General features: G+C 56.4%; 2 protein-coding genes across 7 annotated transcripts in view; both read left to right on the forward strand.

Moving 5' to 3' along the window:
• Positions 1-1,836: 1,836 nt before the first annotated feature.
• TMEM248 (transmembrane protein 248) lies at positions 1,837-10,692 on the forward strand. Of its 3 annotated transcripts, XM_020801654.3 has the most exons (8): positions 1,847-1,951; positions 3,709-3,886; positions 5,161-5,337; positions 5,740-6,025; positions 6,474-6,624; positions 7,340-7,523; positions 7,784-7,927; positions 8,610-10,692. In XM_020801654.3, the coding sequence occupies exons 3-8, from the start codon at positions 5,179-5,181 to the stop codon at positions 8,628-8,630; spliced, it is 945 nt and encodes a 314-aa protein (XP_020657313.1). In that variant the 5' UTR covers positions 1,847-1,951; positions 3,709-3,886; positions 5,161-5,178; the 3' UTR covers positions 8,631-10,692. The 3 variants fall into 3 exon arrangements, with proteins under 3 accessions (XP_020657312.1, XP_020657313.1, XP_072834524.1); XM_020801653.3 differs by lacking the exon at positions 3,709-3,886 and having other exon boundaries at positions 1,837-1,951; XM_072978423.2 differs by lacking the exon at positions 1,847-1,951 and having other exon boundaries at positions 2,946-3,886.
• Positions 10,693-12,321: 1,629 nt separating this feature from the next.
• Positions 12,322-21,032, forward strand: part of LRRC75A (leucine rich repeat containing 75A) — a 50,217-nt gene continuing 41,506 nt past the window's right edge. The window contains exon 1 of one of the 4 annotated variants that reach the window (XM_072978438.2): positions 12,322-12,989. In XM_072978438.2, coding sequence (XP_072834539.2) covers positions 12,675-12,989 — 315 coding nt within the window. In that variant the 5' untranslated portion in view covers positions 12,322-12,674. The remainder of the gene's footprint in view (positions 12,990-21,032) is intronic. The other 3 variants (XM_072978436.2, XR_012080695.2, XM_072978437.2) reach the window with 3 other exon arrangements.

The raw sequence follows: 21,032 nt of genomic DNA on the forward strand, positions 1-21,032 counted from the left end.
TCTTCAGAGGAGCCGGGAGGTGAACCATTTTTGCTGCATCATGGAAAACATGCTTATTTCTGTTGCAGGTTCCCACTGATTTATTTTTATTATTATTTATTTTATTTATATCCCGCCTATCTAGCCACTTAAAGCCACTCTAGGCGGCTAACAGCAAGGATAATACAATATAATTAAAACAATTGTAAGTAAGGGGAAAAACTTAGAAAAAGTGAAATGAAAATGAGGGAAGGAAAAAAAACAAAAAAAAACACAACAACAAAATAGGAAAGGCCTTTGAGAGGCAGGCGATCTGCTTTTCTCCATGCATTTGCCCCTCGCTGCCTCTTCTGCTGCTGCCAGGGAGTTATGGTGCTCCCCACATTCTGGCTCGTTAAACCTGCTGCGAGCAATGTTTCCCTAGCAGGATTCTGTGGGGAGTCTGTCTGCCCCACAAGTGCAAGCAGCACCCTAGAGTCTTCTTTTTGTTTTCTGATTTTTTTTTCTTTTAAGGAGAAAGCTTGCTTTATACTAGGCTACAGGCTGCTGGATGCAGGTAGCAGTAAGCTGTCTCCTGATACCTTCCCTGGACAAGTGGCTTTCCTCTGTGGAACTTCCTCTTCTCTTCCATGCCATGTCCTGCCTGGCTTCTTTTGTTACACAATGATCCAGGTCGGGCCTGCCTTACTTGCAGGGATGTGCCTCCTTGGTTCCTCCCGAGTGCCACTGTGGCCTCTTTCTGCCAGACAGGGATGACATTCCAGCAGGGAGAGAGTTCCACAGTCTGGCAGTAGCGACAGAGAAGCCAGGCCGTTTGCACCTGGGAGGGTGGCGGGACTGAGAGAAAGGCATCCCACAATGACCTTAAGGCCTAGGCAGGTTTCTAGCACGAGATGTCGTTTTGTAGATTGCTTGGATCCCAGCCATTTTGTAGGACTTTATCAGTTAAAACCAGCACTTTGAATCCTGCCTGGAAATAGATCGGCAGCCCGTGGAGCAGCTGTAAGGGATCGGGGTTGTGTGAATCTGGCTGCTGCATTTTGGCCCCACTGGAATTTTGAGAAGCAGCCCCGTGTCGGGAACATCCAGCCAAGATGTTACTAGAGCATGTGTTATAGCAGCCAGATCAGGCTTTTCAGCTGAGCTTTTTGAAGAAGGGGCTCTCCTCGGCGCGGCAGGAGTGTTTCGACTGCTGGTGTCGGAACTTCTCAGAAAAGGCGGCAGGCCTTTTCTTCATGCCGCCTGGCGCTGCAAGGAAGACATGCCACGTGACTCTTGAGCTGAGCTTCGGAGTCAAGCCCTTGGCCTCCCCTCCCAATGCAGAGCCAGAGGTTCGGAGTTTGATTCCAGACTGGCCCTCCCTGGCTCGGTGGTCCATAGGGTCTCTTCCAGGTTTGCAGTTTTAAGATGATGATGTGAAACATCCAAATTAGGATTCAGTCATTGAGCTGGCTGGATAGGTAGAGCAAGGGTTGAGGTCCCTGGCTGCGAAGGGGTTGAGGTTGGGAGTTCGATTCCCCCACTGGGCCTCCTTGACGGGGGGGGGGGACTCGATGATCCGGAAGGTCTCTTCCAGCTCTGCAGTTCTAAGATGATGATGATGACCCACTCCTAGATTCCTCCCCCAGCCCATTCACGAAGCTTTCCGCCTTGCAAAGGGGGCGGGGGGGGCGATGCAGCTTCTTCCAGGCCGGGGATTCCCTCCCTCCCCGCGAGGAGGGGAGCGTCCCAAAGAGCCTCCCACCCGAAGGATGGGAGCGCCCCAACGAGAGAGGGAGACCCGGCAGTGACGTCGCCTCGCGTTTCCGGGCGGCGGGGCGGAGCCGCGAGGTTTGCTGTCCCTTCGGAGCCGCCGTCGCTTCCCTTTGTGGGCGGAGCAGAGACAGGGCCCTCCCCCCGGCCGGGCCCCGGAAGAAGACGCGGAGGAGGAAGCGGGAGGGATGCGGCAGCCACGGCGCTGAGCCCGCCGCCGGTAAGAGCGCCCGGGGAGCCGAGAGAGGGCTCCTGAGCATGTGCAGAGGGAGGCCTGTTTCCCCCTCCCGGGACCCGAACAGGCAGGCAGGCGGGCGGGCCTTTTCCCGGCCTGCGGGCACCCCTCGTTCGGCGGCCTCCCCTCCTGCCTCGCCCTGGGCCGCCTCGGAGGTCCCCTCGAGGGGCGGCGGAGGCGGGCGGGGGCACCTCCGACCGGTCCTCTCCGGGGGGGGGGACACCCCGTGCGCCTGGCCGAGTACCGGGGGCGGCGGCGGCGGCAGTGGTGGGACACGGAGGGCTTGGAGGGAAGCCGCAGGGATCGGGTCTAGCCCGGGCTGGGCGGGTGCAGAAGCTCCCCCCCGGGGGTGGGGGGGAAGGGAAGGTGCGGCGTCGGGGAAAGAGAGTCCAGGAAGCGCCCCTCCCGCCTCCGGAAAAGGAAGAGCACACCGGCCCCCTCCCTCCCTCCACCCCACCGCTGCTGCCTGGGGGGGTGGGGGTGTCCTCGCCTCGGCTGGCCCAGCGCCGCCCCGGTGGCCTCCCAGCCCGGCTTCTGGGTCCCCCGCTCAGGCCCTTCCCCAGAGGGTTGAGCCTCTGGCTGGGGAAACGCTCCCGGTCCTTGGCGGACGTCCCGGCACCTTTCCGGCGGAGCGCAAAGATGGATGGCCTCGGGAACCCCTTGGGCCGGAGGGACTCTCTAGCCTGGGTTGGGGGGGGGGACTGGCTCTGGATCCCGAGGCTGCTCCGTTGGAAGCAGGGTTTGGTATAAACGGAGAGCGAGGTGGCCCCAAAAGGGAGGCCCGGCCTGCTCGGTGGATCCTTCCTTCCTCTCTCTCTTGCAGGAAACATTTTCTTGTGGCTTCTGCTGTATTTATTGCACGTGTTTGAGGTTGATGGGTGTCCTCTCTGTGAACTTCTCTTAGTAGTATTTTTAAGGGAAGCTTTGTATGATAAGAGAGATAAGAGATGCTTATCAACTTTTCATGCAGACATTCTGTGTGTGCGTGCTCGCGCGTTGCTCTGTAGGTTGGGCATGACGGAGACCGTCCTTTCCAATATGCTTGCAAGAGAGTGAACAGATGTGGCCAGGAAGTGATACCAAGATGGGGAGGCAGGCTTCGAAAACACAGGAGTGCTGCCAAAATCTTGTCTGGTCTGGTGGGTGAGCAGGATGACTCCTAGAGAGATTGGCCAAGAAAAGGCTTTCCAGCTGCCCTGTTTTGAACAGGTGGGAGAGGCAGCCCCTTGGAGACCAGCGGGAGGACAGGATAGGTGCAGAGAAGCAGGAGCATTCCTAGGAGGGCTGCCTTCTTTGGTGGGCTTAATCAAACTGCGACTGAGCTCCTTGCCAGGGAAGGGGGTGGGCCGCCTGCTCTGCCCATCCGGGAGGGTATCCTGGTTCATCATCCTCTTTGGGACGATGGGCAGTTTCTCAATGCCTTTAGAGCACCTGCCAGTTCTGAGCAGCTTTTGGGTGTTTCCATTGTGTATTCAGGTCTTGTTTCTTGTCTTGGCCGTTTTAGGAAAAGCCGCCGAAATGCAACTTAAGTAGAACAAACCTTGTGCTGAAGGAAAGAGTTGAGCCTCAACTTAAAAGGCCAAGCGGTCCTTCAGAGGGGGCTGGTTTCGCCACCTTTCCTTCTGCCACTCACAGACAGCATCAGGATGCGGAACTGATCTTTCCTGCTCTGCCAGGCTTGGATTTTCACCTGGATGTTTGTTTTTGGGTAACAATTGACAGGGTTGGTGTGTTCTACTCAGGTTTTACAAGGGGAAGGGCCAGGCCACACCTGGCCATGTTCAGAGGATTCCTGTTGCGCACGGAAGCTGTCCGGGGAGTTTTGGCACCCACAAGCAGGGACCCCTGCCTCTGCTCCACCTGCATGTGCCAAGAGGCGCCAGCCACTTCTTCCTGCCCTGAGGAGAGTGCCGTGGAAAGGTGAATCCTCTTAAATGAAAAGCAGGATGTTCCCTTAGGCTCCGCTTCCTAGAGGTGCGGTTATTGTGGGAGACTTCAAAACAGAGGTGCGGCATTTTTGTTTGTTTAATGCTGAGGAATGGACACGGCGTCTCCACTTGATGGCCTTTTCTGAGACATACGAGTGCTGCAGGACTGCCTTGAAGAATCTCTGGAGCGCCGAGCATTTATTTTGCTCTCCTCTTGGAATGTTGGCATTTCTTAGCCGTTGTCGCTTAGGTGCCTTTAAGATTTTCCTTGGTGCTTCAGCTTTTCAAGCGAGCATCCTTTGACTGAGAAACCCGCTGTTTGGAAACCAGGGGGGGTTGGTCTTGTCAGTTTCACAGCTGAGAGAGTGATCTTGGGGGGGGGGTAACATTCTGCGTCTTAGTCTTAGGCTACTAAGCCTGGCTTTGGGAGGAGAAAAACCTCCCAGAGGCCACGTTTCGCTCCTGTTTTCGGTGGACCCAATTGGCCCCCGACACAGTTCTGTTGTTCCGGAGCAGTCGGTGCACTCAGTTGAAGGTGTTCCTAAAGCTTCTCTGTCAGCTTGAAGAGGGGGTGAGGCTGGGAGGAACCCCAGAGGCACTCCTCAGAGTGTGCCGTCTGGTCTCCTTGATCAAGGACACTGAGAGGCACATGTCCACCCTGGGAGTAGACTTAGCGGGACTATGTTTGGAAGAGCAGGGGCAGGAGGAAAAGAGGAGAAGGATTCACTAGCAGGGAACTATTTCGGCAGGAAAGAGGGAAGAGATAAAAGGAGAGGTGAAAGGGGGGGAAAGCGCAGTTGGGATTAGAGGAGGAGGAAAAAGTGTGTGTGTGTGTGAGAGAGAGAGTTTGCAGGTGTGAAGTACATTTTGAAATGGCCAGTGAACTGGAGCCCCTTCTGGTTCTCTCCGCAACGGATTCCTAGGATGGCCGTGTGTGTTATGAACCAAAGGAATGGAGAAGAAGGTGCATGAGAGGGGCTGTGGCTGCCGAATCCCACAAACACGGTTACGGTTAGAAAGGGTTGTTCCGGCGTTCGAAAGGGAGATAAAAAGTTTTATGCCAAAAAGATTCATGGAACCCATTAAGAATGGAAAGAGGGCTGAGAGTGAGAACTGGGAGCCATGAACCTTGCCAAGGATGACTCCCTTGAGGAGGGCTCTCCCCTCTTTGATTTTGGGGGGGGGTCCATTCCCCCTTCCCCCAAAGGTGAGGCCCGTGGGCAAGGGTGATTCCCCTCTCCAGTTTGCGTGCGTGCTGTTTTTCAGGTGGGCTCACTCAGAATAATGTTCAACATCCACCCTCTGGAGAACCTCAAGGTGTACATCAGCAGCCGCCCGCCCCTGGTGGTGTTCATGATCAGCGTCAGTGCGATGGCCATTGCCTTCCTGACCTTGGGCTACTTCTTCAAAATCAAAGAGATCAAGTCACCTGAAATGGCAGAGGTAATGTTCGAAGCCGTTCCCGTGGTTTGCACGCCTGGGAGCGGCAGCGTGTTGGTGGCAGGCTGCTCTGGCCTCCATCTGCTCTCCGAAGTTTAGCTGCCCAAATCCCATCTGGGTTGCTGAGCTGGGTGCTGGCTCCCTTTGAGAGTTGGGGCTGGGGGCGCGCGGAGGAGGGCACGGCCATCTTACCTGAGCAGGTGAATTCCAACGCCAGGCTCCTTTCTCAGCTGGCGGCCTTCTAGGGATGTTCATTGGCAACAGACTGGGCCAGACTGGGATGGAAAAGGGCAACCATGTAAGACCCCCACCCCCCCCCCCCCGAGCTGATGTTTGCTCTCTGAGTTGTCCTGGCTTCGGGGGGGGGGTTATTCCACAGGTCAAATGAGCCATTTTGCTTTTAAGGACTGGAACACTTTCCTCCTGCGGTTCAACGATTTGGACTTCTGCATTTCGGAGAACGAGACCTTGAAGCACCTCATCAACGACACGACGACGCCGGAGAGCGCCCTGACCAGCAGCCAAGCTCGCCCGTCCACCCCCTCCCCGCAGGCGCTCGAGGACTCCGGCCCGGTCAACACCTCGGTGGCCATCACGCTGACGCTGGACCCGCTCAGGCCTTTTGGCGGCTTCTCCCGGAACGTCACCCACCTGTGCTCCACCATTTTAGGACACCAGATTGGCCTCTCCGGTAAGGTTTTATGCCGAGTCTTATGTTTCAGGATGTCGAGGGGCCTATGGGAGGGGAGAGAGTTATGGGGCACCAATGTAGTGCCAGCAAGAATGAGACTCATCAAGGTCAATAGACAACGTATGAAGAGCATACATTGAAATGAGAACTTAAATCTGGAAGGCAGAAAATAGTGAAAAGAGTAATTTGAAATTTTGATTTGGCAATATGTATAGAATGGATGTTAGTATGATATTGTTTCTCCTCTTCCCTCTGAACCTCAATTCCCTTTTTCCTTTTTGTCACCCCTTGTTAAAAATCAAAATAAAAAAAAAAAGAATGAGACTCATCAAGAATTTCTTGGACGCTCTTTGTACCTCTGAGTTCTCCCGGGTTCTCTCTTCCTTGAGCATACCCTCCCTTCCCTTCTGGCACCAACCTCTGATGCTTTTCTGTCCCTCTTCCAAAGGCAGAGAAGCCCACGAGGAGATCAACATCACCTTCACCTTGCCAGTGGCGTGGAATTCGGACGACTGTGTCCTGCACGGCCACTGCGACCAAGTGGTTTTCACCACCTGCATGACGGTGACGGCGGCTGCCACGGTGTTCCCTGTCACGGTGTAAGTGTCTCCGATTGTGCTGCTTCCTTCTAAGGGTAGTCAGTGGCCTGGGTGGCCTTCGTCCGATGCCCTTGAGGAGGTGGCTCTTTCCGTCCCGTCCCAGGGGGCAGCCTTTTGACCTCTGACTCTGGGTATCTGGTGTTCCCCCAGAGGCCCCAAACAGAAGCTTTGATGGTTCTGCAAACACAGAGACCAACGGCCCTAAATGAAGTGGAGGGGATGCAAGTGGAAGGAGGGTGGGAAGACCTCCCTGGGTAAACCCTCTGCAGTGCGTGCCTTGCGCAGCCATGCTGGCGCCCCACATGTTGATCAACTCACTGTGGCTTGATCTTGATTTGGCAAACCGGTGGCCAATCTGGCGGTTGGGAGGGGATGGAGGGTGGCACCTGCTACAAAATATGTGGATTGGAGGTCGGCTGCAAGGGGGGGGCGTTGATGCATGCAAAAAGCCCAGGGACATTTGTTGTGAGTGGTTCCTTTTGGTTGACTGATGGGAGACAGCAGCTCATTGAATGCTGGAAAACCAGCAGAGGGGAAGATGGGTGGGGGGTTTGGTGCCCATCCTGATGGTCTCAGGGACGCAGGGAGGGGCTGCTGGAAGGGTTGCGGCCTCCAAGCCAGCGTTCAGCTCGGCTTTGACCTTCCTGCTCCTTCGCCTTGAGAAGGCGGCCGGCAGGGAAGACGCCCCAACGGAAAGCTCTGTGCCGGTTTGCAGGCAGCCGCCCCACTGCGTTCCAGAGACGTATCTCAACGCCACCTTCTGGTACAAGATCTTCACGACAGCCAGGGACTCCAACACCAAGTACTCCCAAGATTACAACCCCTTCTGGTGTTACAAAGGAGCCATCGGCAAAGTCTACCATGCGCTGAATCCGAAGCTGACTGTGATCGTCCCCGACGTGAGTCCCTCTGCCGTAATGCCTTTGCTGTGATTGTGCTCGGAACGATAAAAGGCCGAGAGGTGTTACTGTTCCTCTTTTGGTTCCCTGTAGAAGTTGGACGGGCGTATCTTTCACTCACCTTTTCCAGCCCAAGGAAAGGACTTGACAGGGACGGGAGGGAGGCAAACCAGTTATTGCACAGGTCTGCCTTTGGAGGCAGGTGGGTCTGGATCCCCCTGGCAGACTCACTCCCCTGTCTCTCTTCCCCCTCTCGGTAGGATGATCGCTCCCTCATCAACCTCCATCTCATGCATACCAGCTACTTCCTCTTTGTGATGGTCATCACCATGTTCTGCTATGCCGTCATCAAAGGCAGACCCATCAAGTCGCGGCAAAGCACGTCTGAGTTCTGCCCCGAAAAAGTAGGTTCCTGGCACTCTTGTGTGTGTGTGTGAGCTCTGGGGAGGGGGGTGCCTTGGGGAGGCAAGCAGGAAAGGGGCTTATTTGCTCCCACAGTGACTTTTGGGTAGCGGTTGATGGAGGGACGTGGTGGCTCTGCGGGCTAAACCGCAGAAGCCTCTGTGCTGCAGGGTCAGAAGACCAAGCAGTCATAAGATCGAATCCACGCGACAGAGTGAGTGCCCGTCGCTTGTTCCAGCTCCCGCCAACCTAGCAGTTCGAAAGCATGCAAATAAATAAATTGTAAATAAATAAATAAATGCAAGTAGATAAATAGGGACCACCTCGGTGGGAAGGTAACAGTGTCTAAGTCGCACTGGCCATGTGACCACGGAAGATTGTCTTCGGACAAACGCTGGCTCTATGGCTTGGAAATGGGGATGAGCACCGCTCCCTAGAGTCGAACACGACTGGACAAAAATTGTCAAGGGGAACCTTTACCTGTACCTTTACCTTTACCTGATGGGTGGAGGGAGAGTGGCTGACGTGAGAGGACCCCAGGAGTGGCGTGATCGGAGGGCGGGTCCCATCTTCAGACCTTTGGCCACTCCTCAGCAAAGAGTTCCCACAAGGAACTCAGGACCTTACCCGACCCGCTGTGCAACTTCCTTGTGTGTGTGTGTTTGTTTGTTTTTCTCCCCCTAGGTTGCTTTCTCAGAAGCGTGACCCTCTGCCACCCCCCCAGTGCGGCTGCCGTCACTGCCTGCTGAACCCAGGACTGGGGCCTGATTCGTTACAAATTACCTTGTGACGTTGGGTTATGCCAACCAAAGACCTTTTCAAGTGCCTGTAACGGTTATTTATACAAACGAACCTGCGTGCGGGGCAGGGGAGGCCCAACACCGCCCGGACAGCTGGGGGAGCCTTTCCCCTGCTTTGTGCCGCCGGACGGTGACGAGGCACTCGGTAGCAGAGGGCTTTGGGGCACCAGGGCGGGGGGGGTGTTGCACCAGGACCGTTTGGATGCCCTCGCAAGCCTCTCCGAAAGAGCACCTCCTCTCTCCCGGCAGCCTCGCTGCGTGTTGAAGGCAGCCCATGCCTCTGCCGCGATCCGGCCGCTCCCCTGCGCCATCGAGTCGTTCTCTCCACGGCCGTTTCTTCCTCCATGCTCGCTAAAGGTTGCCGCCCTGCCTGGGTTCTAGTTTAAAAAGAACCACCCGGGGATGATCATGTTTTAACTCCAGCCGTAGCTAGGAAAGGCCACGAGCTGTACTTTTAGACTTCGAACGGGACGACGGGCCTTTGCTTCCCTTCATGCGCACCCTTTCCTTTCAATGTGCCCTAAGATTTTAAGTCCAGGTAGGCTGAATCCCTACCAGCTCTGGGGATCTGGGGCGTCTTCCAGTGGGTGGGCGGGTGGGAGGGGATGCCTGGGGGGGGGGGGTGTTTTCAGACACTTGGCTGTCAGGAGATTTGCATGCTTCCTCCACGTCCGTACTTGCTCGTTCATGGATCCTTGGCGTTTGGGGCGGGTGGGATTGAGGGTGGCCTTCTCTCTGGTAGGATGATTCTCAAGAGGCTGGCCTTCCTCCCAGCGAAGTGGGAAGAGAGCTGCCTTCCCTCGCCTGCAGAACAGAGGTCGTCTCTTGTGAGCGAAAGGTTTCCATGGGGGAAGACGGGGCGGGCCGTGCCATGCAGGAGGATCCAGCCTGGGCGGCTTCTTCCTCTGCAGGCGCAGCCAAGGGCTTTCTCTAGAGGGCGACCCGTCTTGCGCTGGGCTGGTAAACCAGTCGAACCCTGTGGGATTTTTTGCACCCAGCATCCAGACTTCTCTAGAGATATATATATATATATTTTGGGACGGTGCAAGCTTCTGTCTTTCCCATCATTTCCAGTGTTTGCCAGTTTCACTCTCGTAAAGGAAGGTAGGAATTCCAAGACGCTGCCTTGAATATGTTGTGGGTTGCCTTAAAGACCCTTAACCCTCAACCCTCCTATGCCCTTAAGAGTCTCCTCTTTCTGCATCATCAGCACCCCCCACTTCGCTTCTCTGTAGATTGACTACAAGTGGCTTTTCGTTTCTTTCCCGCCCCCCCCCCCCGTGCTGGCGGAAAACGACACAACCTTCTGGTTGGTCTCCTTGTGCGTTCATTGACTTGCCTGCTGTCTTGCAGTGTTTTTACCCATTGGGGGGGGGGGGCTGGTCTCGGGATCCCACCATTGGACCGTGAAAGCAAAGCCGGCAAAAAATGGTGTTTTAAAAGTAGAAGACGGTGGATCCTGAAAAGAGGAAACGTGTTTCCTTTAGCTTTTATGGTCCGGTCGAACCCCGAGCAGTTGGTGGTTCGCAGCTTACCGATGAAGGGAGGGAATTTATCTTTGGGGTGGGGTGGGGGCAATCTGGGATTGGGAACTTGAGCGCGCCTGGGCAGGATTGCACCAGAGGAGTCTTGCAGTGGTTCAGATCATATTGATCTTGTCTCTGTTTCTTTTTTTTTTCCCCCTTCAGTTTAGCTCTTGAATCAGTTTTGATTCTGTGCGTGTTTTCTTGTTAGAAATCTGCCATTCCTATTGAGTTGAAGATTCGTGGTCTTCCCCCCCCACACACACCCCTGCAGGAGATGTAGAGTGAAGATGGCCTTTCCCTCCCTCCCCAACCCCACCCCACCCTTCTCCCCAAGCCTGGTGGTCAGTCATTGATTTGTTACGGACCTTTCTCTCTGGGGTTGATTATTTGTGTTTGTAAGATGTGAATATTGCTTTGCATAATAAAGTTTATTACCCTCTGCCCCTTTTGAGAACGCTTGGAGGCTGATGGTGGCGGCAAGCGTGGCAGTGTCACCGCAGCGGATGCTACCTGGAGAGTTTGCCATCATCATGCGTGCACACACACACCCCTCTTGGGATGCCATCAGCCCCCATTTCCCGCACCTCCGGTCTGCCAGAGAAGGCTGAGACTCAGAAGCTGATGACTTCTGCCCAAATGGTTTGGGAACAGATCCGGTGTTTACTCCCCATGGAGGGCATCCTAACCCCCCCACATACACACACACACTGTGTGGTCCTCCCCCAGCATCCACTCTTAGGAGCTATGCCATTTCTAATATAGGGAACATCTCTTTAAATAAATAACACGTTTATTGTTTATTTAATTTGTATGTCACCCATCTAAGCCAGGCTGTTCTGGGTGGGAGAGATGGTGTTGCCCCCCCCCCAAAAAAAGGCTGGTGGTACCTGGGGGTGGTGGAAAGGATGCTTCTCCTGCAAGAAAGGGGACTCAGGGGTGTCAGGATCACTACCATGGAATTAGGTTTGGTCCTCTGTGTCAATTCCATGTTGAGTCACTTTCAGAGAAGAAAAACAATGTGTGCCTCCTCCGCCCCCCCCCTTCCTAATCTTAAAATAATCTTCCACAACACTTTGGGGTTTATTTTTACTTTTAAGTGGACAGCTTGGCTAGAAGTCAGCAGCCGGGGGGGGGGGGCAGGAATCAGATGATGTCGCAGGGGAGGGATCGGAAGTGGCAGGGAGGCCTGGACGGAGTTTCAAACCCCCCCCCAAAATAAAATTTTGTCACATTGGCTGGACCCAAGGAGTGGATTGCAAAAAAGCCTTCCCTGTTTAAGGTGCTTGTTCGTCACCCGGCGAAATCCATAAGAAGTAAAACAAAAGACAAAAACGTGTGTGGTGCCTTGAAAGACTCAACTGTTATATTTATTAAGATAGTAGCCTTTTCTTGGCTTGCTCAGGCGAACACGGCTCCCCTCTTCTAAACCTACAAGCTTGTTCTTGTTCCTGTTATTTCACGGCCAGGGTCTTGGGTTCTAATCTAGGACGCTGTCTTCCCGGCGCGGGGGGGAAAAAAGAGGAACCGCGGGGGGGGGTGCCCGGGTCCCGGAATCGCCTCTCCCCGGCCAGCCCGGAGGGAAGTGGGTGGGAAGGAGGAACAGCCCCCGAACTCTTTCCCCCCCTCGCCTCCCGAGGCGGGGAAGAAGAGCCTGGAAAGGGGGGGGTTCCTTCTGAGGCGGCGTCGCCTTTAAAGGGGGGGGGCGAAGGACCAGACCCCCCCCCGGCCGGCCTTCATGATGAGGGACCACAAGGCAGGCCCCTACGGGGAGGGGAGTTGGGGGGGATGCTGTGCTTTGTAGTCCAAGGCAGCAGGAGGGAGGGAGGCGAAGGGTTGCCCATCGCAGCCGCCGCCGCCGCCGCTCCTCCTTCCCTCCCGCCCTGCTCGCGAGCCGGAGGCGCACTCTGCACGTGCTCAGAGGGGCCCGCCTCGTGACGTGTCTCGCGAGCCGAGCTGGGCGGCGGCTCCTCCCTCCTTCCCCCCCTCCCCTCGGGAAGGCGGGGCCAGGGCGGCGGAGAGGGAGGGGGCGAGGAGGAGGAGGAGGAGGAGGAGGAGGAGGAGGCCAGTCCCCGCCAAAGGCTCCCCCTCACGCGCCAGTCGCCGAGCGGGGCGAAGGAGGGAAGGCGGGAGGGCGAGGGCGAGGGCGCCTGAGGGAGCCGCCCGGGAGGACGCCTGAGGGGAGTTGTTTTTTTTTGGGGGGGGGCGCGCCCTTTCTCCGAGGCCTCCGCCCTCGACGGGCCGCCTTCCCCCTCCGGGGCCCCGCCTCGCCCGCCCGCCTTCCCGGACGCGCAACAGTTGGCTGGAAGTTGCGCCGGCGGGCAGGGGGGATGCGCGGCCCCGGAGGAGAGCCCCGCTCGGGGCCGCTTCACGGGAGGCCCTCCTGAAAGGCCCGTCCAGGCGGCGACGGAGGACGGAGGAGGAAGATGGGGGCCAAGCAGACCAAGGCTTGCGGTCCGCTTCCTCCGGGCTCCGCGGTCCCCGGGGGCCCCCTCAGTCCTCGGCTGCGGCGGGGTCTCCTCCCTTCCCGGGAGCGCGGCGGAGACTTCCTGGCCTCGCTGGTGATGCGCTCGGGAGAGAAGTTCGGGAAGGGAGGCGGCGGCGGAGGGGGAGGCGGCGGAGGAGGAGGCGGCCTCCCCCCTCCTTACCACCGCCGGGTGGGCCTGATCCAGGACATGCTGGGGCTGGTCAAGCAAGGCCGGCAGGAGGAGGCCACCGACCTGCTCAAGCACCTGCGCCAGGTGAGCCGGGGGTGGGGCCGCGGAGGGGGGGGACCTTCTTGGGGGGGAGGGGGAAGGCTCGGCGGGCGAAGCTGAGGATCGCGCGCAGCCTTTGCACCCCGCGCGGGCGGGCGGGCTTCGCCCAGGGTCGGATCTTGTCCCTCCGTGCCTGCCGTTGCCCCCCCTCTTGCGCGCTCCTGTGGGGGTGTGTGTGTGTGCGAAGCCTGCGCTGGGCGCAGGGCTGGTGTAGGATCGGGTCCGCCGTGTGCCCCTCCCCTCCCCGCCCCTCCCGCCGTTAATTCCCTCCAGGTGGGAGCGTCGCGTCTAGACGGAGCCCCTGCAAAAGCCCGGAGCGGAAGGAGGGGCGAGTGGAAGAAGGGCCGGATCCTTCCCCGGGGTGCTGCCTGGTGCCTGGAGGGAGAGGAATTGAGGGGGGGTCCCCGTTCCCCGGGCCCCCTCCTCTCTGGCGGCGCCCGGCACCGATTCGGTGGCAACTCCCGGGGAGGGGGGGGGCTCTGGCTGGCCTCGATCATGGTTTCGCCCCGTCCAAGGATGAACCCCGATCCTCCGCTGAACATGCCTTGTGGGGGAGCCAATTTGGGGTGCAAAGGCGGCCGTGACCCCCCCTCCCCGGGTCGAGGAGGGGACTTTGCCCCCCCCAACCCCACCTGCTGCCGGTTGTCACCCTGAGCATCTTTCCTCTGTCACGCCCTGTTCTGTAATACCTGGACACAGGTGAATCTCGGCTGAAGAGGGTGGCTCAGGTGTGTCAAATATTGGAGGGGGGCGGCAGAGAAGAGATTGCAAAGACATGGGGGGTGCTTTTTGCTCAAGCCCCTCTTCTCTCTCCCCCACAAGCTTTATTTTTCCGGGATTTCTCTAGGCCCTTCTGGATTCTCCCCCCCCCTTCCTCCGTGTGGAAGCAGGTAGTCACTGTCTGTCCCCTTTCGTGCTAAAAACTGGGATGCACTTCCCCCCCCCCACTTGGTTGACTTCTGTCTGTTGCTGGGCGGAAGGGGGTTCCCAAAGAGAAGGGGATTTCCCCCCATCTGACAGTGGAGGCAAAAGGATGGGGAGGGGGTGGAAGGAAGCCCCAGATAATATGGGGGGGCTGACTTAGGAGCCCCATGAGCCTGTCCCGGGAATCCATGAGCCTGTCCCTGGAAGGAATCCAGAAATCTGAGTTAGTGCAAAATGGGGTGGGACCCACCTCGGGCCCCCACCCTTAAGGAGCCTCATGGGCTGCTTGCCGGTTTCCATGCCAGATTTAGGGCTGGTGCAGCCTATAAAGTCCAAGTGGTCTTTGGATCCAGGTAGCTGAAGACCCCCCCCAAAAAAAAAACTTGGTTTTCTTGACCATTTATGGGCAGTTATTTCTTCTTGCAGCTTTGAATGGTTCTGCTGAGTGTTTACTGGTTTAACTGGATGTTTATGTGTTACGTTTAGCTCTCTTGGGATTTTTATAAAGGTTAGGGCATAAGTAGAAAGTATGGAAACTGGGTCAACCTACCTTGAGGGAGGGAGAGCCCGGGGGGGGGGTATTGCACATCACAGTAAACCATGATTCATGGCCTGCTGCTTAAGCCACAAACTGTAAAGAGTGGCTTGTTTTCCTCACTTCCCTTTTCATTTCCTTTTGGCTCCTTTCGTCAGCACCCGCTTCAGGGTAGTTGAGCAGCTGGCAAAGTCAGACAGGATAAAGTCAAAGGGAGGGGAGGCTTCAGACGTGACAAACAAACCACAGTTTAAACAGGGCAGAGTTCATAAGCCATGATGGAATCATGGCTTCGGATGTTGTGCGGTGTCTATTGTCAGGAGAGGTGGATCAGCACGTCACACACATGTCAGATTCTCACAGTGTGTGAGAATTGTGCTGGAGTTCATCTGTAAGGAAAGAGAGTGTGTGTCACTGGTGTGTGTTTGTGAGAGATTTTAGAAGGTGATCTCTGCTGTGGCTCAGGGACCAAGTGTCTGGAACCTTATGCCAGGTGTGCGGAGACGAACCCAGCGGCCTCTTGGTGCGTGCGTCTGTATCGTGCCGGCGAGCAGATGTATTCCAATCCGCTGTACAATGAGTCCAAATAACAATTGAGTTGCGTTGGCTAAGACTTGATTAAAGGGAAGCAAGGGAGCCCGGCTTGGCTAGGCGTCCCGGAGAGCTCTTGGCACCCTTCCTGGCTGACAGAAGAGGACGGCTGAGTGGGGTGTGTGTGTGTTTCTCATGCGTGCAGTTGCTCGGCAAAGAGCCACTGAGGGAAATCACGGGGCCTGCTTGGTTGCCTTCAGACTAAACTCACGCACCCTTTGGCGAGACGGCCAAATTCCATGCGCCAGAGTCTACAGAAGTGGCAAGCGGTGTGTTGTACTTCAGAGGAAACCTTTGGGAAGGGAAGTTGGTGGAAATGGGTAGCCAATCTCTGTATCTCCTGGCCCTGGAGGGCCGGCTGGCAAGGTGAGTGGGCAGGGAAGCAGCCCCTGCCCTTTGCCAGAGCGGGCACCTTTTGCTACCAAGGTGTGAAGCCATTTTATGAGCATCACGTTACACCCTCTCTCACACCTACGTTCAGCACCCCCCCCTCCCAAAAAAAAGGGCTCCCGGCACTGCTGGCGAGGTGGAAGGTCCTGTTTGGCAGAGTCTCCTGAGTGACTTTGGCGGTTGGCCAGGCTGGTGCTTTTTCCATTCCTTGGACTCTGACCCATGAGGAAGAGGAGCAGGATCTGAAGGGGGGGGAGGCGGGCACCGGCTTGGCATGCAAAAGAGCTTCTTTCTGAACCAGCTCGTCATTCAGGTGGGGGGGGGCACGACGGAGCCTATGGCACTGAGATTCCCACTTTCTAGTTTCGCTTGGGGAGAGCCTGGTGCCCAGCAGAGGGAAGGAAGGCCTGTGGCGTGTGGGCAGTAGGCTCTCACCAAGCCTGCTCTGGCAGGCCCTGTTTTCCAGGCTGCCTAGACACTGGGGCACCCCTGGCATGCTCCCTCTTGGTACCCTGGTCTAATGGGAAAGCTTTAAAAGCTCTGGCGATGCTTCTCTCTCTCTCTCTCTCTCTCTCTCTCTCTCTCTCTCTCTCTCTCTCTCTCTCTCTCTCTCTCTCTCCCCCCCCCCCCCAATACTTTGTTATCTGGGAGGTTGATGTGCCCCTTGGCAAGCCTGTTGCATTGGAAAACCCGAGGAAAGGACGCTCCTTCAACGCAGGCAAGGTGGAAATGTTAAAAAAAGGGGGGCGACTCTTGTCTTCAAGGCCACACGTGGCTTGCTTCCAAAATTCGGCACAGCCATTGGGTGCATTTGGTAGCACAGAAGCCCTCTGCTTGGATAGAAAGGTTCTTCTTGGGGGGGGGGTCTTCTTCCACCTTGAGGCATGCGAGGGAGCTAGACTGGGTGCCCGTGGGGTTTTTTGCAGGTGAACCGCCAGGGCATGGGGGGGGGGAAGGGTGTGCCTTCTGGAAGATGAGTTTTGGCTTAGAAGGGGAGACACAGTGAATTTCTCACAAGGAGATCTCAGTTAAGCAGTTGCATCCTTCTCCCCCCCCCCCCGCTCCCCGGCACATCGTGGAAGGCTTGGCAGGCATCCAGCTGTTGAAGCCACTTTTGGGGGTTCAGAGTGATGGATCATCCTTCGCAGCCTGGTTTTCTGCTGGCCTTAACAGGCCAAACTCAGCCTCTGGGTCCAGGACGTGCAAACTCACAGGGAGAGAGGCTGTGTTGCAGTCCAGTGGCAGCTGGAAACCCCCCCCCCCCCCCCATCCTGCCTTGCTTGTGATTTTTCCTCAGCCTTCCGGAGAAGAGAATGTGCTTTTTTTCTCCTGGAAGTGGCATAGCTTTTCTCCGGGGTGTGGGGGGGGAAGGATGGCACAGCCGGAGGAATCCTTGCCCCCCCCCCCGGCTTCCAGCTTTCTTCTTCTCTTCCTTTCTGCTGCTAAAGGGGAAGGGGGTGGTCAGCCCAGCGCCCCCCCACTCCGTGCGCAGTAGGGATCAACCTCTGAATCCTCAGCGGCTTTTTCCAGATCCGTCTGCAGCAACACAGCAGGGCCATCGTTCCCTGGGGGGAAAGAATGTTGGGGAGCTGTCGTGTGGGGCAGCCTTGCCTTAGAGGGGAGAGGCTGACTTGGCATTGAGAAGAATTCCAGTTTGTGCACATGGAGGGCTTACCATCTCCCCCCCTCCCACACACACACACCAGGGGTCTGCAGTGGGTCTCCTCCGGGATTTGCTTAGTCAGACACTTCCGATGGAGCGTTGCAGATGCTCCTGTTTGCATTATTTTGTACACAGCTGCAGGGTGGGCATGGTCCTTTTGGCGGGGCGGAAGAGGCAGTGCCCATTCCTTTAATGCTTTGAATGATGGAGGTGACCCCTCCCCCAGTGGCTGTCCCAGCTAAGGATGATTGGAAGCAACCAGCCCAGCCCCCAAGCAGAGATGCCCAGGGTGTCCTCCCAGTGGGTGCAGCGCCTGCTTGTTTCAGGCTGTGGTGTGATCACAACTCCGCTCGTTGAGGCTTTTGGCAGGGTTAGGGTCTTCTCAACGCTCCGAGATACAGGGCGGTCCTTGCATACTGAGATGCACAAAACGTTCCAGAGCACACAAGAGTTACAAAGAGCCGGACCTTAATTTTTATCTTTTGTCCACTTGTCTAACCTCTGCTACCGACCTCCTGACTTTAGTTGGTGGATCGGAAGGATCCTTCTGGTCAAAAATGACCTTTGGCCCTTTGAACTGCTGGATAGCTCAGTGGGTAAGGTCTCCGGCAGAGGATGGGAGTTTGATTCCCCGCCGTGCCCTCCCCAAGAAGAGTTGGGCTTGATGATCCATAGGGTTCTTCGGGGTAACGTCCATTTCTGGTCCTGGCATACTGAATCCTCATGGTTTGGTGGCTTGGCCGTTAAAGCTGGTGTGCAGAAATGTCTGGTCTGTGCAGGAATGTGGGGTTTTGCAGAGTTTCACTTCTGAAGAACATCTCAAGAACTTGAAGCTTCCATAGATGGAAAAAGGCTGCCCGTCTCTTATCTATTCCAAACAATGGCTTGCAGAGCTCAAAAAGAGTTCAGTGGTTAGAAGGATTGAGTTCTCCTACAAAACTATGCCTAGACTTTGAGATATCTGGTGTATATGTGTGTGTGCGTGTGCGCGTGCGCGCGCAGGCTTCTCCCAGGACCACCTTCCTCAGACTCATGTCTGCTGGAGTGTAGGGGAAAGCCCTCCGGGCAGCGGTTGCCCCCCCCCTTCTGTTCTCCTGCAGGCAGCAAAGCCGTCTTTATTCAAGCCAACCCTTTGGCAGTCCAGCTAAATTCCTGCAGAGTATTCAAAGTCCCTTTAAAAGATTCTGTACGTTTTAAACTAATCTGTCTGGTGTTTGTCCCCTTGAGTTCCAATGTTTGGGAGGAGGAAGTAAGATGGAGATCAATACAACTAGTAAAAGAACCACAGGTAGGAAACCTTTGTATCTCAGCCAGGGGCTTCCGCTGGCATCTGATGGAGCAAAGATAAATGTCACTTCCTTTCCTCCTGCAATGATTTCTCTCTGGAAATTTAACAGGACATTGAAGGTGTGCTGGCTTGGAGAAATAGAACTAAGGGGGACAGTGTGTGTGTGTTTTGGGGTGGAGGAACCGGCTGCTTGTAGGTCTTGCACAAGAACCAGGAGCCGTGGCAAGTCTGGGTTTTCGGAGTTTGGCCCCCCCACCTTTTGTGCCATCCGTGTCCTGCTGGCAGGAGGTCCATTTGTGGGGTGCTGTTACCCCCCGGAGGAGGCTTAAAATCAAGGTCTCCAGAGCATTTCATGTTGACCTTCTCACGAGGGTAGGGGTGGGATGGGTGTCCATGACTGGAGAAGACCTTCTGTTTCAGATGCCTCCAGTTGGGAGCTGCAGTGAGAGTTTGGTCAAACAGTCCAAGGAGCTTGAAGGTTGATCCCCCCCCACAACCCAAGATGGGGTGTTCTGGCGGGGTCCATGCCTTGCATGGATCGTGGGTCTCTCGAGGTGTAATGAGAAAGATGCTTTTAAACAGTGGGAAAGAAGGAAACCTTTTGATTCTTAGGGAGACCCTCTCCACACACACCCCAAGATCAGGAACACTTTCCCCATAGATGTCGAAGATGGCTTGCAGACAAGGAGAGGTTCGGGGGGGGGGGCTGAAATCTTCCGCTGTGCAAACCAGTGGCCTTCGCATTCTTTGGGAAGTGGACTGTGGCTTGGTCTCTCTTTCTGTCTCCTCTCCATCCTCCTCGCTCTGAACAGAGACAGCCCTGCCTGTACAGTGAGAACGGAAATCACCCATTCCGGTCAGGTTTGCTTCGTCTCTCCTCCTCTTTCCCAGCGTTGGAGAGACAGAGAGAGACAGAGACAGAGAGAAGGTTGGCCAGGATGGGCAGAAAGGGTGGGTGGGATGAGGAGATGACCTCATCCTTTGGCTGAGAGATGCCCTTGGCTTCCCCTCCTGGCTTTGTACTCCGTGCATGTTCAGGAGTGGGGAGAGAACTATCGGTGGGTGGGGGTGCTGAATAATCCTGAATACTCCATGCGTCCAGCCCTTGATGCTTTAGAAGGACTGTGGCAAGAGAGAGAGAGTCAGAAGGGCTCGGGGAGGCTCGGAGCAGCCTTCTTTCTGACCCACCGGCTTCTCTTTTATCCCACTCCTCATAGAGGGAGGTTTCCCAGTCTCGGTTGGGCTTGGCCACGGTCGGTGGAGGGAGGCAGCCTGTTCCTGGCCATTCTGCCAGAGAGGCCGCCCCCAGCCCAAGGGTGTCGTGGCCAGGCTAAATAGGACCAAATGAGTTCAGCCCTGCCCATTCGGGGGGGGGGGCAGGCAAGGCAAGCTGGCCCCATGGTGGGCAAAAGCTTCCAGATCAAGTCTTGAAGGGAGCTGGGCTGGGCTGGGGAGCCCTCCCGGTTGTGAAAAACCAGACATGGGTCCCTTCCCCAGAAGGAGCAAGGTGGGGGGCGGGTAGAAGGAGGGACGGGGAAGGGAGAGCCTACCTTTGTCGGAAGGATGGCCTACTCCCATCCGATTCTCGGGGCCTTGGTTTTCCTTTGGCATTCTTGGTGATTTACTTTCCATATCTAGACAGTGCCCTTTAATCAGGGCCTCGGGTTGAATCATGTCACGAAGCCGAGCAAATTTAAAACGCCATCAAATAGATCAACCATGGGGCATAAAAGGGCAGCCTAAGGAGAAAGAGTGTGATGGAAACCGATCAGACTGGAGCAAGTGGGAACCCTGGGTCCAGTGGGCTACTGGGGTTGGGGGTGGGTGGGAACTGATCACCTCCAAGGCTCTTGCCATTCCTGTTGGAAGCCCCCACCCCTAGCTGGTGGCTGACCCCGTGGGCTGAGCCGTAGGGTCCTTGCCGGGCTCTCATGTGAATGCTCTGCCCCGTTCCTGCCCTTCACCTTCCTGGACCATGAAGGACATCTGGGCTATGGTGGGGCCCCGTCCTTCCCCAGAGAGGCCAGGCAGTCGGTCAGCTTTGCTTTTGCCATCTCCGGCACTGGGGTGGCAAAGGGCCGTGACATCTTTTGGTCTCCTTGGGCTGGAGCGCTGGGATAAAAATGTCTCGATCGGAAACACCAACCCCGTCCTGAGCTGCAGCAAGTCCTGTATTATTTTCTGGGCTCCAACGGGGAACAGCGACTGGGGGGGGCTTCCTCTGGGGGGGGCTTCCTCCAGGGTACTGGGGGGGCTTCCTCCAGGGTACTGACTGAGGGGGGGCTTCCTCCAGGGTACCAACACTAGCCAGGGATGGATGTCCCTGGGGGCACCTGGATCTGGTCAGCAAGAGGCTCCGGCTGTCGCCTGGCCAGTGGGAGCTTTTGATGGCCCACAGGTTCATCTCTGCCTTAGTGGTCTCTTTGCTGGACGGAGGGTGTGTGTGTGGGTGTGTATCGGTGTGTGTGTCTGGTTGAGCCCCTCCTGGCCTCCCACGGTCTCTCTTTCCTGGGTGCTCTCAATTCCAGCAATCTGGCCTTGATCTGGGCCCTTGGCGATGTTCTCTCTGGGAGGTCTCTGTGTGTTTGCATGCCCTTCTAGATCTCCCCTGCCTGGATCAAGGGGGCAACAGGGGGA

This window comes from Pogona vitticeps, chromosome 7, assembly GCF_051106095.1.
Source record: "Pogona vitticeps strain Pit_001003342236 chromosome 7, PviZW2.1, whole genome shotgun sequence".
NCBI lineage: Eukaryota > Metazoa > Chordata > Lepidosauria > Squamata > Agamidae > Pogona > Pogona vitticeps.